General features: G+C 31.5%; 1 protein-coding gene across 2 annotated transcripts in view; it reads left to right on the forward strand.

Moving 5' to 3' along the window:
* Nucleotides 1-16,742, forward strand: part of LOC139513735 (uncharacterized transporter HI_0519-like) — a 66,901-nt gene that overhangs the window by 35,660 nt on the left and 14,499 nt on the right. For both annotated transcript variants that reach the window (XM_071302495.1, XM_071302496.1), the window contains 5 exons: nucleotides 186-339; nucleotides 1,169-1,363; nucleotides 4,291-4,452; nucleotides 8,725-8,850; nucleotides 9,406-9,536. In XM_071302495.1, coding sequence (XP_071158596.1) covers nucleotides 186-339; nucleotides 1,169-1,363; nucleotides 4,291-4,452; nucleotides 8,725-8,850; nucleotides 9,406-9,536 — 768 coding nt within the window. The remainder of the gene's footprint in view (nucleotides 1-185; nucleotides 340-1,168; nucleotides 1,364-4,290; nucleotides 4,453-8,724; nucleotides 8,851-9,405; nucleotides 9,537-16,742) is intronic.

Below are 16,742 nucleotides of genomic sequence, written 5' to 3' on the forward strand. Positions count from 1 at the left end.
ATTGGTCTGCTTAGATATATACAATTATTAATTAACACTGTACACATTTAAATGATAAATTTGAAAAATACATCTGTGCTTTTATGGAAATTATAATGAATTGGACAGCCGTTAATTTGGTATTATTTAAACTTCAACTGTTATTAATTGTTTTATTTATTATATTTTTCAACATTTTTTTGCAGAATACACATATGTCTTATAATCTCGGCTATTGGTGGTAACATTGCTGTCATCATCATAGAGGTTATACTGAAGGAAGTAGACAATCTAATATCCCTCATTGGAGTTTTTTGTTTTGTTGTTGTTTTCTACGTTACTTCACACAATCCAGCTCGGGTAAAAACACATACTTCAGCTATAATCCAATCAACCTCCTTCTATTTTGTTTAACATTTTAAATTATTATTTGTAACATTTGTCTGCCTCTTAGTACAGTGTAAACTGTCTAGAGTGTTAATAAAGTTCTAATCTTTTAGCAATGATTATAACTTTTGGAGGAGTCAAATTCACTTTATTTCATTAATCATGTTATGATAGTTACCATAAGATTTTGTATGTCGTCAACATTTCATTTTTAGAAAGGCATTATTTATCACACCCTTCAACGCCATAAGTAACTAAAGCAAAATATTGTGACCGATATTTCATGACTTGGTATAATTGAATGTTGCCTCTATATATGAGATAATGCCTAGAGAAGAACATATTCTCATATGAAATTTTATATATACACAGACATGGGAAAGGGAGGTTATCCAAGGTAAAATGAGACAATATTTCATAGATGGAGCGTCACGAAATGTTGTCTCATGAAAGTAAAATATTGTCCAGAACTATAGGAAACACATTTTCACTTGGGACGGATGATTATTTTATGTCACACATACGCTTATGGTCCAATAGTCAACGTATATTTGTTCCTCCTAACAGAATTTCAACTAGAAACTCGGCTATCAACGATGACATAATGTATGTTCCTTTAGAACAAATAATATACACCATTTGTTCCGTTAGGCATTATTTATTCTAGTGGAAAATATTTTTTTCCCATTTAAAACTTACATTTTGAAGGAACTTCTATTTCATGACATGATTGTATTGATTTTTTTGATTTTTTTTTATCTTAATGACCATCATACCACATCTTTTTATTTTTATATTCCAGGTGAATTGGCGTCCTGTTTTCTGGGGACTTGAAATACAGTTCTACTTTGCATTGGCAATAATCAAGTGGCCAATTGGAAACGACATATTTCAGTGGTGCGGAGACCGTGTAACAGAGTTCCTGGCACATACAGACGCCGGTGCTGGTTTTGTCTTTGGTAACGATACCTTTAGAAACCATTTCTTTGCAATGGCAGTAAGTAATCTATTAATTTTTGGTTATGCTGTACTTTGCTTTTCCAAGAACATTTCATATAGACCAGTATATTTATATAATCTTTCATATTGACGTAATCACTAGCAGGTTGTCTGCCTAATATTAGTAACAATACATTTTCATGTTTAGCTTCAGAACCCAACATTTTACATTAGAAAGTAAACTATTAAAATATCTGTCAACTGCCTCATTCTGAAATCTTCCAATTGATAGTTAAGTATATGCAACAACCTACAAAAAACGAAATGTTGTTGAATGGTTTCTAATAAATGGATTCAAATATCTTTTTGGGCAGGCTGTTACTTTGTTTAATGCTATAAATGATATAATCAAATGTATTTTACAATATTTTTGACCTCACAATGACATTACAAAATCATTTATCAATAAATGCGATAAGATTTTACTGAATTTGAAAGGGACCGGTAAAATCTAACATTTTAACCATTTGGGCAGCCAACCAATCCTGTTATAATGCCGGCTATTTTATAATTTTTATTATGTTACATTGTTATGATATAGGAATTCACCTTTCCCCCCATAGTTTACCATCTAAAACATGTGATATTCCTTACATACTTAACCTCGGTTAAAAATACTTTTTTCTGTATTTTAATGAACGAATGAAAATAGCTTTAATCCTTTCAAACTTCGAATAAGCAATGACAACTAATCAATCGTTTCAAGGTTTTTTCCCATCTTTCTTAAAATAGAGATATTCAATTTTAATTATCAACTTAACAGTGACACACAGAGAATCTTATCATATATAAAAGTAGATTCATATCAAAGTGAAAGCACACTTAACAGACCATTATTTCAACTTGGAATTATTTTTAATAAATGCTATAGTTATTCTGATTCACACTGTTTTGAGCAGTGCATAACACTTTTGTTACAATTTATTTTGTATTGATAGTGTTGTGCACGTCACAGTACATTCTATTGAATTAGGGCAATCTTCTTTGTAATAGAAAGTGTTGTGCGCTGTATAGAGCATTATAATACAGAATAAACATGAAATTAGTTAAAAATTTCAAGCACAAGAAATTATGCAAATTCTAGAATTAAAAATAATTCCAAGTTGAAATAATAGCCTGTCATTTAAACTTTTATTAAATGAGAATCATTTCGTGAAATAAAAAAATAATTACATGGGTAGATTAAATTTAGTAAGAAACAGCTTCAAGCTTATTTCAAAGTTTTAAAACATTTTTTTTCTAGTGGGTTGACTTTCTGATGAACAAGAGAAACTTAATATTTTGTAGCTGGTAGCTATGGCACGCCGTTATTATATTTATTCAATTTCGAGATATCTTATTTAGTTAAATAAGATATCTGATAAACTAATTGAGATATCTTATAAACTTTTAGAGATATCTTATATATTAATTGAGATATCTGATTTATTAAATAAGATATCTTATAAATTAAATAAGATATCTTATTAAAATGTTTATAAAGATATCTTATTAAATATATAAGATATCTTATTTAAAATATAAGATATCTCTATTAATTTATAAGATATCTTATTAACTATATAAGATATCTTTTATATAGTTTATAATAGAGATATCTTATTTACTTAATAAGATATCTCCATATGTTAATAAGATATCTCTATTAGTTAATAAGATATCTCTATTAGTTTATAAGATATCTCTATTAATTAATAAGATATCTCTATTAGTTTATAAGATATCTTATAAAGTATGCATTTAAAAGATATCTTTATAAAGAAGTAAGATATCTTATATACTTTATAAGATATCTTATTAATTAATAGAGATATCTTATTAACTTATAGAGATATCTTATAAACTAATAGAGATATCTTATAAACTATTAGAGATATCTTATAAACTTTTAGAGATATCTTATTAACTTATAGAGATAAGATATCTTCAAATTTGAATAAATATAAAAACGGCGTGCCATAGGTAGCATGTTAACATTCATTAAAATTTTCTCTTCAGTAAAATGTTGGATTATGCTTATGTCAGCTACGTTCTGACTTTTAATTTTCAACAGCATACTCTTTAGCGAAAATGTGGTTCATATTTAAATAGAATAACTATTTGTGTAGCAATGCAAAATACAATTATATAATAAAAGGTTGATATTATATCGTATTGAAATTCAAATGTTAATGCTCCTCTTTTTGTTTATTTATTGTTTTTCTTTTTTCTCAAGATTCGCGATTGTAAATATTTTAATTAAAGAATATAGACTACAAAATGGAAAGGTTTAATATTGAAGTTAATGATTTGAGTGATTTTTTTTAATTTAATTTGCTTTATTTTGTTTTGTTATGACGTTTTTCTAAAAAAATATTCGATAACTCTTCTGACAGGATTTGCGAAGTCGCATACTAAAACTTAATTGAAATCGGCAGTATTTGTGATCTTAATCACCAGAAAACGTGATCAGACCGTCGAGAAACAGATTTATAATCGCTAGACCATCTAATTACAGAATCATTTTTGCTGCATAAACGATTATATTCATACTTGCAACCACTGAATTATATATTTCTGACTGCGGACAGGCACATATAGAATGTGTCGATGCTAAATGTTGTTGAGAGCGCCCAATATTTCCATAACCAAGGACTTTGCTTAACAGTCATTCGATTTTGAATGTTTGCACTTCCATATAAGTACTTTATGGATAACTCAATTGTAGCAGTCAATCAATGGCTGATGCGGAAACCTTTTAGATGGTGCATACAAAATATTCTGTGTATTTAAATAGGCTACTTAATATATTATTTTTACGGCTGTTATGTTTTTTTGCTGGAATGATTTTACAATTTGTCTCTACAATTGACAGGCACATTTAAGTCAAGAACATTTTAAGTAACGTTTAAAGTTTTACAATAACAATGCTGTCATTTATTGTAGGTGCTTCCAGTGATTGTGTTTTTCAGTACTGCAATAGCTATTCTATACTACTTGGGTGTTATGCAATTCATCATCAAGTACATAGCACGTGGTCTGGCATTTGCACTTGGAACATCTCCAGCTGAATCATTGAATGCTGCCGGAAACATTTTTATAGGTCAAGTATGTGTTGTGGTATTTAATTTAATTTTTACATACGTGCACTCGTTTGTTTATAGTCCGGAAACCACGTGTCGTATGTCCCGATCCCTTCATCCGGAAACCTATCGTTGGAGGCCGAAAAGCTATTATTTTCTAAAGTGACTGGAGTCCAAAAAATTTATTATCGATACCAGGATTGAAATTTTATATTCGCATCAGACACGCGTTTCGTCTACAAAAAACTCACCAGTGACGCTCGAATAAAAAAAATGGTAAAGGCTAAATAAAGAACGAAGTTGAAGAGCACTGAGTATATAAAAATCATTAAAGTTTTGCCAAATACAGCTAATGTAATCTATTCCTGAGGTTAAAAGCACGTAGCCAATTTTGGAAAGCCTAGAATAAAACTAGAATAAGCCTGAGCGAGAGTCTGTGTTATCCCCACATGTATTACATAAGGGTTAAGTCCACATCACAGCTAAACAAAAATTAAAAAAATAACAATACAACCTTTAATGTTTTGAGATATTAGTTTTTAAGAATTTAGATATCGGATATAGTTCACTTAGCTTGAATTGACTCAAAGAAAAACTAAGATAATAGTTTATAAATTGTATGCGTCCGACACACTATTCTTGATTTATCTTTATCTGGAACGCTCAAAACCAAATACGTAAAGCCAAGGATGTATATCAACCGAAACATGTGACTAACTATATGACTAACAGCTAGGTCACTTATAAAAAGAGAAAGAATCATTACCAAAATATCTTAAAGCAATGGAAACATTTTGCCATACATATGAAGTCTATCAAGACATTAACCTTCAAGTTTTTCTTAACTATTAAAATCATTTTGAGTCAAGAAAATCTTCTTGGCAATTTTAACAGCTTTTAAACAAAACAGTTCAACTAGTAATTAAGAAATATTTACAAGTAATATTTTATTTAGTCTTGATATAGTTTTCAGAATTTACGGTTAGATATTCAGATGAAATTGGTAAAGATAAGATTTGTTTAATTATTTTTCTTAGGTTATGGAGGTGAATATAGATGTAGATGGGTCTAGTCATCTATCTCCATGCAAGCCATTTGTCATTAACATCTAGAACATTTTATACTCTTCAATTACTTAACTAAATAAAACCTCTTTTTTTTTCCTGTATTTTTATTAACGAATGAAAGTTTTAATGTTTCAAAACTTCGAGTTAGTCTCATAATTAATGATAGATAATTAGTCGTTTCTAGGCTTTCATCCCACCCTAGAGATATCCAATTTTAGCATCAACTTACCATTTTACATCATATAAAACTGAATCTTCAGTAAAAGGTTGGACTATGCTGATGTCTGCAATGTTCTAGATATTAATTTTCAACATCATACCTTTTAATTCATATAAATAGAATATAAACAATATGTGTAAAGATTTGTGCAACGATACAAATAAGTTCTATAAGAAAAGAATTATATTATATCGTATTTAAAATCAAATATGTTTCAATCCATACAATGTACCCTGGTTGGTTTACTGTTTGGTTTATTCTTTGATTCACGTATCTTCAATATTTTGTTTATAGAATGTAGATCAATCAAAATGGGAAGGATTAGTAAAATTGTTATTTTTGTTATATTTTGGGTGAATTGGTTTTAATCTAATTTGCTTCATTTGTTTTAGTAACCTTTTTTTTAAAGTTTTGCAGCTTTTGCAGTTGAAATATAAGAAATTGTCCAAGTTTAGATAGATATCCTTTAATGACTTAAATAACTATATTTGTTTTATAGACGTACTTGAATTTTTGATACATAAAATATATACCTAATTAGTAACAATACATTTGAATGTTTAGCTTCAAAACCAAACATTTTGCATATGAAAGTATTGATATAGATATTTAAGTGTATGCAACAACCTACAAAAACGAAATGTTGTCGAATGGTTTCTAATACATGGATTCAAATATCTTTTTGGGCAAGCCGTTACCATGTTTAATGTTATAAATGATATAATCAAATGTGTTTTTATAATATTTTGACCTCACAATGACATTACAAAATCATTTATCAATAAATGAAATAAAATTTATCTTCATCATCATTACTGAATTTGAAAGGGACCGGTAATGCTGGGTTCACACATTGCCGATTATTGCTCCCGTTTGAGATCAGACATCGATACGACACGAAAAATGAAAAAGTCGGATTAGTATCCTCAATTATCTGGGATGTCCTATTATTGTCTGAACGCAGTCGTTTTAGTTCATAACAGATTCCTACTGGTCGGGAAGCGTCCGAATAGTTCGGCAAAGCACCCCGACAGTTAGGTGCGTCCCGTAACATTCGGGGAAACTCATTCGATTCTGTCTAGACGGATTACAATCGTGCCTATGTCGTGACAGATTCTGCTGTATCGGATCGAATTCCTAACAATGTTCTGTGTATTCGGGACGGTGTCCTGTGGAACGGGAATGATCTGCAGAAATTTTTCATTGCTTTTTTTCTGCCGATTGAGTCCAGATTGCATCCAGCTTGTCGATTGCGAACCGTTTTTGCCGAAACCGTTCCGAAACAGTCCCGTTATTAATTCTAAATTCGTCAATGATACCCACGTCAGAGTCCCGACAATTACAGAATACAATACGACTGAGACCAGACAAAGCCGTTTGCAATGCGATAGAGCGGACCGTGATAGGATTACGTTCCGACAGTACCTGATCATCCCGAGTATGCCGACAGTTTTCGAACGGAAAACTTCCGTCAGCGTCGGTTCACTGTCTTGTCACTATCTGATCTCTGTCGGATTACATTTGGTAGAATCGGGACGCAGTCGTGACAGACTCGGTCGAATTTTACCTGGCGAAAGATACAAATCGGATGAGAAGTGGATTTAGAACGGAATTATCGGGATAAATTCGCTTGGAAACGGTTGAATATCGGCGCTTCCTGAACAATATCTGATTGTTGTCGTGATTAAATATTTTTTTTTACAAATTTTAATTAAAGTTTGAATTTCCATCCACGATTCATAGAATCTTGATCAGACTTTTAATAAATTTTAATCGGGAATGGTCCTGTCAAGGACGGCAGTAAAAATCGTGAATGTGTGACCCCAGCTTTAAGTCTACAATTTTAACCATTTTGTAAGCCAACTCATCCCGTTATAATGCCGGCTCCTTTTTTATTTTTATTATGTTACAGTATTATGATACAGGAATTCACATTTCCCCCTAGTTTAACATCTAAAACATGTGATATTCTTCACATACTTAACCTCGGTTAAAAAAATACTTTTTCTGTATTTTTATGAACGAATGAAAATAGTCTGTTTATGCGACAATAATGTTGACATCAGCATAACGCAATAGAAACATTTTCCCCAAAATATATCAAGACATTGACTTTCAAGAAATCGTTTGGGTAATTTAAAGGGGCACTAGCTACGAGCTATATAAAAAATCTAAAGGATGATATTTTCCTGTTCAATCAATAATGAAAGTAAAATAGTGAAATAACAATTCGTTTTTTGCAGCCAAAAAGGTTCAATTTTGTCGAATTACGCTAAGAAACATTGATAATTAGTAATTCACTTGCAAGTGAATGAGTCCACCTCTTTAAATCCGTATTCATGTGAACTTCAATTTAACCCCTAGCTAGAGATTTACAACGCATGCATTGTACATGTACTGGTTTTTTAAAGAAAAAGAATGTCAACAATGAAAGTGAAACTATGGTAAATCATTTGATTTCTAATTCGATGCACATAAAATCATTCTTATACGGTTAAAAACAATGAGAAACATATATTTTTAATCTATAAAAAAAAATCAAACAGACCTATAAAAATCCAATTGCACATGCTGTTTAAAATATTCATATCTTTATTTATGTTTACATCGCTAATATGGTCATCTGAGGTCAAATCGATAGTTAATTAGATGGCGTCTGGACTAAAATACACACGAAACGAACCTATATATTATCTACCCCATGCTCTGTAAACTGTTTATTTTAAACTTTTGATAGTTTGGATAAATGTTTTACATTGTTATAAATCAAATATGAGAATTTGAGTCAAATCGGTGACCATGAATTTGACAGCTAGTGCCCCTTTAAACAATATATAAACAAAACAGTTCAACTAGTAACTAAGAAATATTTTCAATTAATGTTGTCAATTGTTTTTTTAATGACCATGCTTGGTAAGGACTTTAGCGTAAAGATTTACATGAAGCACCATTTGTAATCTGATAGATACTATATGTTTTGTTTCGAGTTGATTAAGGATTTATATTGTAGAGTGAAGCTCCACTGATGATAAGACCATTCTTGGCAAAGTTGACGAATTCTGAAATCCATGCAATTATGACAGGTGGATTTGCAACCATAGCCGGAAGTGTCATGGCTGCCTATGTTTTAATGGGGGTAAATATATAAAGGAAAACTTACAATTATGCCGGTCATTGCCTTCATACTTTGTACGTCATTATGTAACCCAAGTTAAGCAGAATCAATAATCTTATGTACTGAAATTGAACAAAATGCTAAAGTTCTGATAGGAATTGGTAGTCCACAAGTAGCAGCAGTAGATAAAACAAATAAATCCGTGAGAATATCAATCATCGAATAATCTTCACTAGATACACTCTTGACATGGAAAAAAAACCACGATAAGACGACCACGCTCACAAAACACTACATAGCAACTTACATCCGGGTTAACTTAGGTGATCCGGAAGGGGAAAATGTTACAGTTCCTCACCCGTCGTGTTGCTCATGCACGAGTCTTATTCAGTGGTGTTATAATCGAGAAAAAAGGTAAAAAAAAATAGGAGCAAGTCCCAAACATCTGTATTCATTCTACTGTAATTAAGTGCGTTGTATATATAAATGTCTGATAAATATCTGTAAAAATCTGTTTCAGTATTTTATTCAGAATTGATTCCAAATAAAATATTTGTTATCTATCTCAATTTAAAGGTTCCTGCCAAACATCTTTTATCGGCCTCTGTAATGTCCGCTCCTGCAGCACTAGCAATGGCCAAACTATCTTATCCAGAAACTAAAGTGTCGAAGGCTCTGGATAAAGATGTATATCAAATGGAAAGTGGGTGAGTAAAATAATTTCTCTGAATAGATAATATTTTCTGAATGATTTTGATCCCTTCTGTGCATTTCTTAATGCTGAATGGTAATCAGTTTACTGTCTTGTAATGGTCGTTATGATATAGCCCGAACTTATAAGTCCAAAATAATAATTACAAGATAACCTGAGATGTAGATTTTGTTTTTCCGTGAAATAAATTTGAACATTTCCAAGCAAATTGTCTGCAGTCAACAAAGACATGCTATGTTTATTTCTTTAGTATTAATTGAACAGATAAACTGCAATAGATAAAATTTACTCGTCAGTAAAACGTTGTAATATGCTGGTGTTTGCAACGTTCTGACTTTTATTTTCAATATCATACCCTTTTAGCGAAAATGAGTTTCATATAAAAAGAATATATACTATAAGTCTAAATATAAGGGCAATGATACAAAAAAGTATACATGAACAAAATGATATTATATCGTATTAAAAAACAAATAATTTTCAATCAACACAATGTACCCTTTTTTGTTTACTTCTTGATTTCATCTTGATATTTTTTATTTTATATAATATAGATCACAAAAATGAAAAAAAGTTTGTATTAAAGTTGTTCATATATACGGTGAATTGTTTTATGTTTTAATCTTATTTCCCGTATTTGGTTTTTTTTTCTTCCTTTTTTTAAGATTCATGTATTTTTTTTTATATAGAATATAGATCATAAAAAGGGAAAGGTGTTTGTAAAGTAGTTCATGTTTTGTTTTAATTTAACCTTCTTTATCTTGGTTTTGTCATAAAGTATTTTAGAGACAATCTTAGATAAGACTATTAACAGGTTACATGCCGTCAAATACTAATAGTTATCAAAAGTATCAGGCTTATGATTTAATACGCCAGACGCGCAGTTCGTCTTCATAAGACTCGTCAGTGACGGTCAAATCTAAAAAGGTGAAAAGCCAAAACAAGAACAAAGCTATAGGACCCAAAATTCAAAAAACTTGTGCCAAATACGGCTAAGGTAATCTTTGTCTGGAATAAGAAAGGCCTACGTATTTCGAATAATCCATACCTTTGCAAACAGTAAATTTATAAAACTAAAACAGAACTGAAATCGGCAGTACTTGCATAATCGTCAGACTGAGGCGTTAGACCATCGGCAGACAGTTTTATAATAGTTATCAAAGGTACCAGGATTATAATTTAGTACGCCAGACGCGCGTTACGTCTTCATAGAGAATTTTAGGTTTTTGACTTACTTAAACGTAACATACCTTAACATGTTAAAAAAATGTTTATTGTTATCTCCCGTTGACCATTAAACTTGTAAACTAAACAAAAATCGTATATTTTGACGTACGTAATACACCTTAACTTGGCTGTTGTAAAATTGTGTTTGTCTCCCTTTCTCCGTTTTGTTAAAATCTCTTTAAAATAGCGTAATCCACGAGAGACAGTTTACATTAGTCTTATACATGATATCTGAACTTACGAAAAAGCAAACTTTGTTCACAGAGAATACATGTATATGTTGAATGAAATACAGTTTTAGTAGAAAAAGATTTTATTTTCAACTATTTGGGGAATATGGCATGCCACGTTCAAAAAGTATGTACGGAAAAATGAGATCTTGAAAGTATTTATTCTAAAAAGGATAACGTTGATCTAAGATTGTAATGATTTTTTAATATAAGCATATAAAAATGGTAAACGGAAAAAAAGTCACAGGAAAAAAAGTCACAGAATGTTTCCCAATATATTCATATATATGTGCGGCCCTATGACCATTTCCATAAAAAAATATACAAATTGGGAATGTTTCTCCTGTTAATACATGTATGTGCAGACCCTATGACTATTTCATGCAAAAATACATATATTGTGACTTTTTTTCCTGTGACCTTTTTTCCTGTGACTTTTTTTCCGTGACTTTTTTTCCTACATTCATAAAAATAGCCGGATTATTTGATTATCAGATAGTTTTGGGAGTTATTCTATTGGATAACCATTATTATGATTAAGGACTTTTGTAAATATTTGTGAGAACTCCAAACATGAGTATTCTTGTCTCAAGGATGTACTTAGGTGAGGTTTTGGAATTTGTGTAAAATTTTAAGACTCCTTTGTGTTTTCCCATACAAAACAAGGTAAAATATTTTGCCCCATAACACCCATTTATTTTTTCACAAGACTAAATAGCTCATGAAAGGTCATTTACCAAAATTTTAGAAGATTCTTTTAAAATTGTTTTTCTTTTGTTTTGAGACCCATATAATACCAATGCAAACATAAAGTAAAAGTCCGAGTCAGCCTTTTCCCGCCATATTTTAAATCTCAAATATCTCGAAAAGGAGGTTTATGACCTATAAATATTTTTAGCTTAATTTATCCTAAAAGAATGCTTTACCAGCTTATATAGTATCAATTTAAAATTCTTGATTTATTAATTTTCTCCTTACCTCACCAAAGTACATCCTTAATGATGTCTCAGCTTTTCTTTTTTAAAATGAATGATCTGTGTCGTGTGTGCCATTAAAAATAATCTATCAAGAAAAGGTGTTTGTAAACCTTTACCTGGAAAGTTCATTCTAGCAAATGAAATAAAAACATATCGCAGTGGGATAAATTTCCTATGTTTAGAATCCCTTCTTATATGCAGATTCAAGAGTTTCAACAGGGATGTTACAAACGGACGCCCCGACGGACAAGCAGAGGGATCGATGGTAGCATTGTGTTACTTTTTATTACCTATATAGAAATTGCATGATCTTTTAGCTATTAACTGGAAAGTAGAATGCTTCTGCTACATACATATACAATGCACATATATCGGGTACTAGCATCATTAAGTAATGCTAAATTACTGAATTCTTCACAAAGATGGCAATGGTTTACTGGCTTAGTTGTCAAACAAATTCGTTACCATAATAGATGAACCATGTCGAGTAGATTTTTCGGAAATTATCATCTTTATTGGGTTTCTTGTAGCCTTGCCATAAAAATTGGAGCCAAACTAGGCTTGTGTTTGAAGTATTTGTATTTTTATCCATCTGATGAGTTAAGCCTTTGTAAACTGATTTGTATAGTTCGTTCTTATGATGTGCTGTTACACCACTGTCCCAGGTTAGGGGGAGGGTTGGGATAACATGTTTAATCCCGCCACATTCTGTATTGATGTACCTGTTCTAAGTCAGGAGCCTGTAATTCAGTTGTTGTCGTTTTTTTATGAGTTACATATTTGTCTGTCGTTCATTTTTTTGTACTATTTTTCACGTTTGAATTTTTTACATTGCCATTTAGGGACCTTTTATAGCCAATTATGCGGATTGGGCTCTGCTCAACGTTAAAGGCCGTACGTTGACAAATAGTTGTTAATCTTTGTGTCATTTGATCTTGGTAGAGTGTTGTCTAACAGGCAATTATACCACATCATCTGTTTATATGCATGCGCGACAATCACAACTGAATGAAGCAGCATACTTAATTGGTAAATGTCTTCCCAAGGAGGTCCCAAAGTAAGGACTTACCTAGCACTGAAATTAACTTTTGTATTAGTTTCTGACAAATGCATCTGAATATCTTTTAGCATGTTCAGTCAAAGAAAAACATGTGAAAATATTTTAAAATCGAGAGCAAGAAATCATTGTTTTGTGTATTGGAAAAACTTTAAGGAAGATTCATTCAATCGTACATATACGACATACATTTCTATCATTTCCAATAGTGAGAGTTAAGTTCTGTTGTTTTTAATTCTGGTAACTATCAGACTATATCTTCTTCATGATAATCCAGAATACAACAAATTGGATATATAGCAAAACCGTGGTTCTCAAAAAGAGAGATTTCAAATTAAAAGAATGAAAAAAAGCAATTGTGATTTTCCGGAAAAAAAGGTAGGATCCAATCACAGCCCTCCACACCCCTGGCACAGCCACTGAGTAAACTATTTTCAACGGGTTTTCTTATCTGAAGTACACGATAAGCTTGTGTGGTATGCATACATAATTGTTCAATATATCCTTTTCCCTCGATGTAGTATCTGACAATTAATGTGTTACGAGTCATATAATCCACAGGTATTTGGGGCATGGACCCCCCTTAAAAAAAATGTTTGGCGTTTTTTTTTTTTATTTATTTACAATTTTCTACTATGTATAAACATATATCAAGTCTCAACAATCCATTGCTAGTCGATTGCAATAACTTGATATATGTTTATATATTGCAGAAAATTGTAAATAAATTAAAAAAACACAAAACATTTTTTTTAGTGAGGTCCAAAAAAGGGGGTTACATGCCCCAAATACCCATGATACTAATCAAGAGACAACGTTTCAGTTATTATATAAAATCTGTAATGAAAATTCATGAACCTTCACGCACAAAGATGTTTTCATAGTGACGACATAAAATTTCCCACTAGTTACCGATACCAGTAATCAGACTTAAACGACAAAATCGAATTGAAAACTGTTAATTATGTTACAGTGCTTCTAAAAAATCATTGATCCACTTGCTTGCTTTGTTTGCTTGGTTGTTTGCAAACAATAGGCAGGCGGAGTTTCAGTCAGTTTTTACATATGCTGGAATTTGAGTGGACCATAAGAATTGACATGAAATGAATTTAATCTTTATTGTCCAATCAAATTTCAGTAAATAGTAAACAAAGATCCAAACAAAGATAGCAAGCAAGTTAATCAATGAGTTATCCGAGATGAGTTGTTTTGCATGCTGTTAATATAGATGTGCTGTAAATTGCCAGGAACATATTTTGTTTTGATTTTTCAGGATTTTTTCAGGCCAATTTTGCAAATTACAGTCAGTTGAGTTATTCAATTTTTTTTCTGACCACCCATAAAAAAAATGAAAAGGACTCGTCCAATATTAATTAATTTACCGCATGGAGTGTAATTTGAAATTGGACCGTAAAGGTTTTTAATCTTGACAATTTTAAGTAAGAACGAAATAAAAACAAATCTTGTATGGGTTTATTTTGCAACCGTAGGAACATCTTGTTCTTAATCAAGATTATTGATAAATTCAGCCCTTCTCTTTGCAAGTCCAGCACACGTCTCAACTATACAAGAGAGTTCCCATCTAGTGTGGCGGTAAATTGCTCCGATAACCCGGAAAGTTTTAAGCTCTTTTATAACATGCTCAACAAAAATTCTCCTCTTCTTGTGCAGTTTGTTAAATTTTCGTTTCCTCCTTTTTTCATTGCGAGGCAGTCTTGCTATTTCATTTGCTTTATACGGCGTCACCAGAGGTCTTGTATTTGGATAAATACTGTCTGCAAGGATAAACCCATTGGCAGGAAAATCAAGATCAAGTCCAGGACCGATACGCTTCATCTGTTGATACGCGAAAGCGTCATTATCATGGCCCAGAAATCCGGAGTGAATATGACAGATATTTTTTTCGTTATCTATAACCACCTGTAAAACATAAATTAAGTTGATCGTGAAAATAATCATGACCCTTATCGATCAAAGTTTCTCCGTTAACAAAATACTTACAGTAATGTAAGCATATACATGTAGATTTTATAGCATTCTGAAAATTGTTGTGCATCGTTTTTTTATTATTCGTATGGATGAAATTATTTCATACATTGGCTGATTCATAGGTAGGTACCGAACATTAGAAGTCCCTCGGGCATGTCCCCCTCCCCTCCCCGGTTTTTTCTTGCATAATTTCAGACAAGAGTTACTTAAAATAGACACGATAGAAACATCCATATTCCTCAAACCCGATGAGCTTGAATTATGGATCCCCCCACAAAACAGAAATACTAATTTGATGAGAAAGAAACAGGAATGGGTTTAGTATTTCAAAAATAGAGATATGAAAAGGGTACGAACAGGTGGAAAGAATAACGTGTGTATACAACAACTTTTTCTTGCTGAAATTCATGAATAACAAAATTGAATTCTATATTTAAAAAATATGACGAATCAAATAGTGCTTTGCTGTCAGAGAAAGTTTGTATAGCTTTATGATTTTTTTTCATTTATTGAAAGACTGGTGAATCTTTTCATAATTTTGTTTAACCCTGTCAACCGATCAATGGAGAGAAAAAGGTTGGATTGTCGTAGATGTCGCATGTACTACTAGTATATTTTAAATCACATGTAAATTGAAAAAAATAATTCACATGTATACATATTTCGAATAAAAAATGCGAAATTGAGCTTTTTAGTTTTCATAGAAATTATGTATTTTTACATAACCACAAAAAAAATATTCTATATCAATTTTAAAGTTATAAATACATTCTAATAAAAAAGCAAACCAAAAAAGGGGGAGGGGCGAGTTTTAGAGGTTCGGTATCCAGTCAAGTGCTTGTGTCTGTGTCCTTTGTCTATAAAGTTTTAAAATTTAAATTCATGCAAATAGTTACTTTGAAAATTCCGTATCATATGATCACTAATGCTGTATGTGTAAATCTTTAAATACTTATAGTCGAATCGTAATAGTCTTAAAATTAAGTGTTTGTAGATAGCTTAATATATATATATAGCTTGTAAATGCTTAAATTTTCATCCAAAAAAAAGTCACATATTTTGCCGTAAAAATCACATGCTCACATAAGTGTTTTAAATTTCTTTTTGTACGTAAAAAGGGGGGGGGGGGTAATCATTACTATGTGATCCTTTTTAAGGTGTCTTAACAATATGCGAAAAAATATAATTCAACATATACTTGTACCTGGGTGTGTATACAATGGAACTTTCTGTGACCACTGTAAAATTCTTCTTGTGGTTCGGTTTGCGGCACCAAAATTTCATGCGAAGTTCCATCGATGCATCCCAAAACGTTGGGCATTTCGGGCCACTTTCCATTTCTCCGATGCCAAGTATTCCTATCTGGCCACACTATTGTTCTGGCAACTTCTTCCCATAAAATTACCCACATTTTCTTTATAATAGTATAAACAGTTGGTACACTTATGCCAAAATATTGAGATAACATCGAATATGTTGGATATTGGCGGAGCCATATCAAAGTCATCAACAGTCTGTTTTCAAGGGTCATGAACCTTACTCCATATCGAAAACCAACAGTTCTTGGTGTAATTGCCAATACCAACTCCTGAAATGAGCGTGGGCTTTCCCCAGAAAGTATCCAAAAATCAAATGGTCGATTTTGCAGAACAGAAAAGACATCCCGTGCTTCATATGTGTGAGGTATTCCTTCAAATTCCAAAATTCTATTCCTTATTGTA

This window comes from Mytilus edulis, chromosome 2, assembly GCF_963676685.1.
Source record: "Mytilus edulis chromosome 2, xbMytEdul2.2, whole genome shotgun sequence".
NCBI lineage: Eukaryota > Metazoa > Mollusca > Bivalvia > Mytilida > Mytilidae > Mytilus > Mytilus edulis.